Source organism: Pelodiscus sinensis, chromosome 17 (assembly GCF_049634645.1).
Source record: "Pelodiscus sinensis isolate JC-2024 chromosome 17, ASM4963464v1, whole genome shotgun sequence".
Taxonomy (NCBI): domain Eukaryota; kingdom Metazoa; phylum Chordata; order Testudines; family Trionychidae; genus Pelodiscus; species Pelodiscus sinensis.
This window is the reverse complement of record NC_134727.1, coordinates 18,121,101-18,130,581: the sequence shown is the minus strand read 5'-3', so window position 1 is coordinate 18,130,581 and position 9,481 is coordinate 18,121,101. Positions and strand designations below refer to the sequence as shown.

At 45.2% G+C, this 9,481-nt stretch overlaps 1 protein-coding gene across 1 annotated transcript; it reads left to right on the top strand.

The window, feature by feature from the left end:
* Positions 1 to 1,351: 1,351 nt before the first annotated feature.
* DUSP1 (dual specificity phosphatase 1) lies at positions 1,352 to 4,370 on the top strand. The gene is made up of 4 exons (XM_075900261.1): positions 1,352 to 2,061; positions 2,209 to 2,357; positions 2,566 to 2,785; positions 3,314 to 4,370. Exons 1-4 carry the CDS (start codon positions 1,692 to 1,694, stop codon positions 3,682 to 3,684), a joined length of 1,110 nt encoding a protein of 369 aa, XP_075756376.1. The 5' UTR covers positions 1,352 to 1,691; the 3' UTR covers positions 3,685 to 4,370.
* Positions 4,371 to 9,481: the final 5,111 nt, after the last annotated feature.

The window sequence follows — 9,481 nt, the reverse complement described above, 5'->3', positions numbered from 1 at the left end:
TAAGCTACACAATTTACATATCTTATTTCAAGGTAAGGGTGCACCCCAGGGGAGCCTTCTTCCCCATGGGTAATAACAGAGACAGAGAGAGAATACACAGAGAAGGGAAAGACAGGCTGTGAGACTACATAAAAATCAGGCACCGAGGACGGGGAAGTGAAAATAACTGTGATGGGAAGCTCTGAGCAAGAAATACTCCAGTGGGTTGATAAAAGCTGATCACCCACAGGGAAAAGTAACTTTTGGGAAGCCTTACTAATTGGTGAAGGGGGGAAAAAAACTCTACTGCCAGTTATTTCGTAGCCCTGATTTCAGTGGGAATTTTGAGTATGCAAAGAATACAGTCCCAGGACTAGAGTTTAGTTACATTGTTTTTTCTTTCATACAAAATACAGGAAATATTCCTCTGCATATATACACACCCCCTCTTTCTTAGGAACCTCAAATATATATTTAAAAATTGCCCATTCCTCTTCTCACCACCCTGTAATGTTTTTCTGAATACTCCTTTCACATGCCAGATGTATGTCAGTATGTGATGTGTGTGTGTAAGCCTAAAGTAAATGTCAGTAGGGGTATGTGTGTATAAGCCTAAAGAGACATAAGATGAAGAATCTGTGCTGGCAATCATATTCCTATTCTATAAAGCTGTGGTCTCCACCACACTAGCCACATTTGGCAATTTAGCCACTTGAGTGTGGTTAGTTCGCTTTAGCAATAGCTACTGCAGTGGCTACTGCTTCAGAACTGGTTGGACACTACAGCTATAAAGGAATATGGACATGAACTAATATTGTTTTGAAGAAAGGAGGAATCACTATTACTTGTGCTTTAAAGGAACCTCACTTAGCTTCTTACCAGTGTGGGGTCTATGGCACTGAGTGGAAGAGCTCTAATTCCACCCAGCAGAGGGCAGTTCGAGAGCGACTGTGCCTAGCCACGGCATCACACCAGGCCTGAGGGGAGTGTGTGTGAATCCTCACACACCGACCCGATAAGAGACTGCGGAACAAAAAGATGAACAAAGCGCGTGTATGTTCTTCGGCTTTCCGCTGTACATTGTGTGCCGAGGGGCCCGGTGGCTGCTGCCCGTGGCGTTGCAGCGCGCAGGGTTGCATCAGTCGATTTCCTGCCGGCTCAGGATGGAAGGTGTGTGTGTGTGTGTGTCTGCAGTTTGCACTCCAGCGACTGCTGGCGAGCCGATGACGTGAGTGCTCCCGGGCAAGGGAGTGTCTGCCCTACGCCCCTCCGAGTGACGTCAGTCTGAAGCAGTCAGGTGACCCAGGCTCATTCACAAAAAAGGGGCAGGCCGCTCCGCCGCGGAGCCTATAAAAGGCCGCGCGCGCGCTGCAGCCCGCCAGGACCCTGTGAACAGCGGGAGCAAGAAGGGGGCACACAGAGCACTCGCGGACCCAGCCTCCATTGCAGTCAGAGGCGCTTCCCCTCGGACCCGGACTCTGCCTGTGCGGGCCGAATTACACACAAGAAATTGCCGAGACGCGCCGCGCGGTTGGTTTGTAAAAAGCGCCCCGAGAAGCAACAAAGGAGCCGGGAGAGGAAGCCGCCCCCGCGCTCACACAAAGGGGACCCGCCCTTGGACCTCGAAAGAGACCCACCGCCCGTCCTCCCCCACCTCCCCGCTCCTGCGTTTGGGGACCCGGACCCTGCCCGCCCGCGCCGCGCTCCGAGCGATGGTCAACATGCAAGTGTGCGCCCTGGATTGCGAGGCGCTGCGGGGGCTGCTGCAGGACCGCGCTGCCCAGTGCCTGGTGCTGGACTGCCGCTCCTTCTTCTCCTTCAACTCCGCGCACATCCTGGGCTCCGCCAACGTCCGCTTCAGCACCATCGTGCGGCGGCGGGCCAAGGGGGCCATGGGGCTGGAGCACATCATCCCCAACGAGGAGCTGCGGGGCCGCCTGCTCGGCGGCGGGTACCAAGCCGTGGTGCTGCTCGACGAGCGCAGCTCGGACCTGGAGCTGCCGAAGCGGGACAGCACCATTATGCTGGCCGTGAACACTCTCTGTAGGGAGGCCAGGAACACGCGCATCTGCTTCCTCAGGGGTGAGTCCGGGGAGCGCTCAGGGCGGGGGAGAAGGGGGAGACTGTGCCAGCCAGACACTATCTGGCCTGTGTGTTCTCAGGGGGAACAGGGCATTTACGCCTCACCAATGCTAACAAGACTTTCCCCGTTTTCTCTCCCCATTCCAGGAGGGTACGAAGCCTTCTCTTCCGCCTGCGCTGAGCTGTGTACCAAGCCAACCGCTCCCACGGGCCTGAGCCTGCCTCTGAGTGCCAACAGCATGCCTGGCAGTGCGGATTCCGGCTGCAGCTCCTGTGGAACCCCGCTCTATGACCAGGTCAGTAGGAAACCTGCTAAACAAGAAAGGGTCATTTGAATTGACTATAGCCCTTAAGGCTGGGCATCTCCAGAGGTGATGTTCAGACACAGAAAAGATAGTGAAGAGAGCAAATGTCTGCTTGCCTGCATATAGCAAAAGAAGAGAGGCTACTTTAAACCACACAGTGCAATTATCTGATCCTCTTCCTTTGTCTCTTCTTGTTTAGGGTGGGCCAGTGGAAATCCTACCATTTCTCTACTTGGGCAGTGCCTATCATGCCTCCAGAAAGGACATGTTGGATGCTTTGGGAATCACCGCCTTAATCAATGTCTCAGCAAACTGCCCCAACCATTTTGAGGGGCATTACCAGTACAAAAGCATTCCAGTGGAGGACAACCATAAGGCTGACATCAGCTCCTGGTTTAACGAAGCCATCGACTTCATAGGTAAATGAGTGTTCTCTGCAGCCTGTGCTTCCAGAGAATCAGCTTGCATTTCCCTTGAAGTAGAGATCTCAGTGGAAATCTCTAGCCCAGTTTAATCTTAAAATACATGGGAAGCTGTTTCCTCAGGGATTAAAGTAACATGAAGTAAATCTGTAGCTATCTTATTTGGGTCTGTGCTCTCTACGAGGCTGTATTGCTAACTGCTGAAAGGATTCTTGACTTTATAAAGCAGTTAGTAAATTTAGCCTGGTATTCCACCAGTAGGTTTTGATTTCTAAAACAGTGATAACTGTTTCAAACAAGTGTCAGAGGCTGAAAGAAACTATTTGTATCGTTGGAATTAGTTTTATTCGGGATAGAAATCCTTAGGTGGTTGTTTACCTCAGGACAAGTGTCTCTTTGTCTGAAGTGCCATGCACACCTTGAGTGCTGGGGAAAGAACAAATTCAGAAATAAAAGCTCATGTTTCTGTAGCATTGGAGGAACCGGACCCATGTATTAACCATGTCATTTAATTGATTATTTCAGATTCTGTTAAAAACGATGGTGGAAGGGTATTTGTGCACTGCCAGGCTGGCATCTCTCGCTCAGCAACCATCTGCCTTGCTTATCTCATGAGGACCAATCGAGTCAAATTAGACGAGGCCTTTGAATTTGTGAAGCAGAGGAGAAGCATCATCTCCCCAAATTTCAGTTTCATGGGGCAGCTGCTTCAGTTTGAGTCTCAAGTCCTAGCCCCTAACTGCTCCGCAGAGGCTGGAAGCCCTGCCATGTCTGTATTGGACAGAGGAACGTCAACCACCACAGTCTTTAACTTCCCAGTCTCTATCCCTGTACACCCTTCATCCAGTGCTTTAAGCTATCTACAGAGTCCCATCACCACTTCTCCGAGCTGCTGAAGAATAGAGGAACATTTATTCAGAATACAAAAACTTGACTCTTGTCTAAAAAGTGCAATAACCATGGGGACAGTGTCTTCAGTCATGTGAGTTCGCATGGGGTTCCATCCATCTCAGAGTAACTTATCACAAGCACAAAGGGGCTGATGTGACTCCAGAGAGCTAGTTCTTCCTTGAATTTGCTGGCATATTTTTGACCAATATCTGGATGTCTACAAAGGAGACAAAGAACACAGAATGCTGTTTTCTTCTTCTGAATTACTCCTCCTTTGTCAGGTTGAAAAGACTAGTCCTTGTTCAGTAGCATACCCACCAGTATTCCCATTTCTGGACATTCTAAGCAACAGAGATTATGTTCCATTTTATATAAAAGTCCTGTTTATTTATTTTATGTAGAAGCATTGTTCTTGCCTTTACAAGCCTGAAGTTTCATTTCTAAAGAAACCAAATACCTCAGTATTTTTTGGGTACTGTAATCCTGTAAACACATCTTAAACTGTTCCCACTTCCTAAGCACTGACATGAAAGCACCAGATGAGTGCTTTTTTAGTTTCCAAGGGTTGTATGTTTGCTGATTTATTTATGATGTGAAATAATATATTTCTTCTTATGAAAGAAGACATGGTTTTGTTACATGATTATGACTTTTTATACAAATAGAATAAATTATGATTTTTCTAATGAAATCTGGATGTATAAAGCCTTATGTTTTCATGATGTAGGCTATCTCCTGCCTCAGGCTACAGCATGCAGAACAGAAGTCTTGAGTTTAAGTACTTCTGCCTAACTTCATGACTCCCTGGTGTCTCAGTTAACCCAGCTGGAAAAAAAGGGTTTGTGACAGAGCCGGGACCTCATTGAAATCTAGATTATTTCCAGGCTAAACTCCGATAAATCTGTGGTTCAAGTAGAGGTGTTGTAAAGCAACACTCTCCCCCCCTTCTTTAATAAATCACATTATAAAAATTCAGAGCTACCTTCACAGCTGTGTGAAGTTGTATTAGCTGCATTGATATCAACAGAGCTAAGCCAATTTACCCCAACTGAGAAACTGGTAGATGACTGGCAGCCATCCAACTGTGAGAGAAAACAAATCCTTTTTTTTAGGACCTTCCTTATTACTTATTTACTCTTAACATTAAAGATTAAGTCTAAAATCTGGCCCACTACTGATAGTTGACCCATAATTGTAAAGCTACCCATAAGAATTCTAGTGACTTTCTTTGTAGCCCTTTATGTTTCTCTTTCCTGCCCAGAATATTTCTGTTACCCATAATGAAATGCTTGCCCTCTTGTGCCTTGCATTCTACACAAATCTGGGCATATCTACAGGGGAGAGTTCAATTTGCACTTGTTGAGAGCATATTTTATTTCTCACTGGGTCAAATTCTGCTCTTCCTGCAGATTTGTACAAGCTGTCTCCGTTGACTCCCGGGGAATTATTCTGCATTTACAATGATGTAATGAGGAGGAAGCTATCTCATTATGTGCTGTAACAAATACAGAATTGGGAATTTTTGCCAATGAATGTTCATACTATCTTTAAGGTAAGACCTACAATAACCTATAATGTGCAATGTAACACTGTGAGGTTAGTTGTGCACAGCTCTGTGGGACGTAAAGCATGAGGCAATCCCACTGGGAGTTTTGGGAAATATTGTGTGTTTAGGATGGCAGTTGCTGTGCAACCCATGTACTTCTGGTTGAATCAGTAATGCTGCGTGGCAAAGTTGGGTCTGGGTATTTCACCATCTCTGTATTCTGAGTAGATAACATGACTAGTAATACCAGGCTTGTGTTCAGAGGTGTGCCAGAACTGCAACTTTAGCTGTCTTCTTGCACCCAGCTCAGAAGGAGCTATGATCAGGCCCTGTTGTCTTTAAAATCCAGTGGATCTGATTCTCCTTTTGCATATTATATAGCCTCATCAAAGACAGATGCACATCAAATCTGACCCTGTCTCTCTATCTGAAACGAAGGCACTTACGTTAAAGTAGACTCTGAAATCCAAGGTTATGTTGGAGCCCTTATTGAGTATGTAAATAGCTGCTGTTTGCTTACACAGCCAGTGCTGAGCCAGACACCATCTAATTTATTGCTTTGTAAAGCCCTGTGAGGTAACTGGACTGATAATGTAAATCCATTCTATGAACAGAACTGGATTTTACTCTGGGGAGGAGGTACCCTTAAAAGTTAAAGATGATTGCACAGCGAGGTCTGAAATTCTCTCAGATAAAATATTCTACAGCTACTGCTCTGCCTTCGGGAGCATAAATTAGCAATCAGTGACCCCAATGGACAAAACCAAATGGAACAGCAAAAGGGAAGTAAACAAAGATCTCTATTCACTGATAACTCAAGTGAAAGCCCTCCTTCCCTGCCATCCTCCAATTCAGTGCATACATGAGCCTCCTGGAATTGAAATATCCTCCCCCACTGCCCAAATCCCAGAATGCTACCTGCCCCCTTTCCTTGTTTTGTGGAAATGAACTTGGAAGCTTTTATTGTTCCATGGAATTACACCCACCAGCACATTCCCTGTAAAATGAGTAAGGCTATTTTTGAATATGTGAGCCTCTTTACACCTGCAGTGATCAGCAGAACAAGCGTTCACCTTCAAAGCAAAGCTTACTCAGTGGAAAAATACAACCTTGGCAGCCTGTATGGTGTAACTTACAAAAAAAAAAATCCTGCTCCTGAATCATGGTTCAAACAGAATTCCACTCTCCATCAGCCATGGAGGTTTGTTTATATGTTTCTGGAAACAATAAAATCCATTATCTGGCATTTGGTTGTTTTCACAACCTAAATAGGCACCTGACAAAGGGGCACAAAGAGCTGCTTTAGCACAAATCATATTTCTAAAAAAACTATGCCAATTCAAGCTGGTCAAAACTTTCTCTGCAAGGAGGCTAAATAAATCAGATAAATAAAAATCTAGTTCTAAAGGATTGCACTATATGCTATTAATCTTAATTATGGTTATTGCAGTTGTGCCTAGGGCCCCACCAAGCTTGGGGCCCCATTGACCTAGGAGTTGTATAAACAGAGTGATAGACAGGCTGTGCCTCAGAAGGTACAGTCCAAATACAAATAAAACATACAAGCAGAGAGATCAATGTGACCGTGACAAGCATCATATTAGTGCCACGGTTTTGGAAGGTGATGGTGAGGCTTAGTCTGGAGATGATTAGCCAAACAGAAAGAAAAGGGAGAAGGGGACAGACCTTATGAGGATAGGTGTACAATGAAACTCGGTGAAAAGACTAAAACAGGATCGGAGAGGGCTGGAGCAAACAGCCAGCTAGAAAGGCAGAAAAAGACCGGTCACAACTGTAGAAAATATTACCAGTGTAACACATTGTGCTCAGTGTCCTATTTTCAGAAGTGGAGGTCAGGGTACATCAGTTTTCTAAACTTTATTTTGCCAGCTCTAAATGCTCAAGGGTGATTTTGCCCTTCTGCACCAGTATATATAGCTTGTATGCTGTGCATTATCATTTGCTCAGTATACCATACATAACACACTATATATTTAGCATGGCTCATCGCTCAGATTCTCACATTGACAATCTGTGGGCTGCACACTTAGAGGTGTATCGGGGCCTTTCAAGATAATGCCCTACATTTCGTATCAGGTCTTTAAGCCCCTAGTGAATGGGGCACAAAAATGGTGTGTGTGTAACTTTAAGATTATATAAGTTTGTCATTACACAGTTGCTTATGTCCCCATGGAAACAAACTGCTAGGAGTTTCCCTTTTGTGAGAAAGGCAGTAACATCACTTCCTGCTGCTGACTGATCAGTTTGTCCTGAAGTGAAAAAAAGGCATGTTTAGTGTTTACAGTAGTTGGTTCCAGGCTTTGTTGGTTGTCAAACAGAGCCACAAATGTACATAAATGCTGAACGCTGGCCATTTTGTCTACTTCTGAGGGAGACCCCTTGCAATGGATGTAAACGTATTCAAGGACCTGAAACAGCACTGCACTGCAGAATAAAGCAGGCAGCCATTCAGTCACAAAACGCACATTCCCAACATGCATATACATAGTCAACATCTAAACACAAGTGCATAGCACCAACCAACACAAACCACATAACCAGCATACATAATGATCATATAACCTATACAAAGCATGGGATCGGATGCAGCTGGGTTAATGCTTATATCCAAAGCTTCTGTCTTCATTCTGTAACCAGTCCTGTTAAAGGTACTATGTGAATTAGTTCAGTGTCTATCCCACAGAAATAGCCCTTGGTATCAGACCAGCAGAGACCATAAGTTTACATTATGCCGCCCTCAGGTACAATGCTGGAAAGAGATATTATATGATTGTGTTCACACATAAGGTGTATAGCTCAGCAAATTAGCCCCTGTTTTGTCTAGTGTCTGACTTCCATACCACAGGCAGCAAAGAGGCAGGTTTTATCTCCAGTGTTTGAGAATAATTTTCAAATTGAGTTGAAACACAGTTCCAGATAAACCAGGTTGGCTTGTTTTTGTGGATAAAGCCAAATTCTGTAAGAGCCATGCTCTAGGCTGGGCTGTGTCCTACTGTATTAAAACTGACATTTAAACACACTTCCTGTCAGTCCCTTCCGCACGATGACAACTGCCCTGATGGGTGATGCACAGTTGTCCCTCAACGTGGTTAAAACAAAGATTGGGTTTACAGCAGAGATTGGACCAAGCTCCATTTTGCACATCCCAAACTGCTGAAATCTGTGGCTATAGTAAGATTAGGAGGATGTTTTTGTTAAAGTGCAGTTCACTTCACTCCTATCTGCAATATTAAGACCAAACTGTGTTGGGCAGCAACTATCTTGTAACCAAACCTCCTTCCACCACCATGGTAGTTATTACAGGATAGAAGGGTCAGTAACTGTGTAGGATGGGGAGGTAATAAGAGGCAAGCTTAGGCTACAGGACACAGGCAGCCAAGCCAGGTGGTTCTCCTTAGGAAGCCAAGTCTGAACTACCTAGTTCGTGCCGCGTGTAGCCGCGTGGCACGGGGTTCGAACGAGCAGGGATTTAAAAATGGCGGTTTATGCAAATGAAGCCCAGGAAATTCAAATCCCGGGCTTCATTTGCAAGTGCGGTATGCCTACATTACCCCGCTAGTTCGAACTAGCGGGGTAGTGTAGACATACCCTCAGAGACTTTGTGAGGCAAGAGGGAGGGAAGAAAGAAACCCTAGATATCAGACTGCTCAGAAAGGAGCTCAAACTTGAATTTCATAGGCCAGATGCTCTGCAGATTTAAATTAGCAGTATGACTTTATAGGATTCTCTGCATCTTGGGGTCTTCAAAGTATTTGAAGGCTTCAATATCTGAGATATAGGTGAGAGGATTATTCTAGGAGGGGTGGGTGAGATTTTGTGGCCTGCACTGTGCAGGGGGTCAGACTAGATGATCATAATGGTCCCTTCTGACCTTAAAGTCTATGAGTCCATGAGACGCCAATTGACATGGACTGAGGGCCAGGCTCTATGGTTGTGAGTACAGCATTGCTTCAGACTTATGTGACTTGAAATTAAGGGCTGAGTTTTCAGATAATTGTATGTGTGAACAGCAGAATTACCCTGCATGGAGCCCCGGTATGGGCGAGAAGAGAGAGGGTAAAGGATGTCTTTCTTTTTAGGCTAAATGAGCGTTACCAACCCCTGAATATACAGACAGTAGTTCTAGGGCCAGGTCCTAGAAGCATGCCCTGAATGGGTAGCTTTAGTGCTTTACCTGGTCAAAGATGAATTCATTCTAAAACCACTAACTGAAAACAAAGCAGTGAAGGAATTTC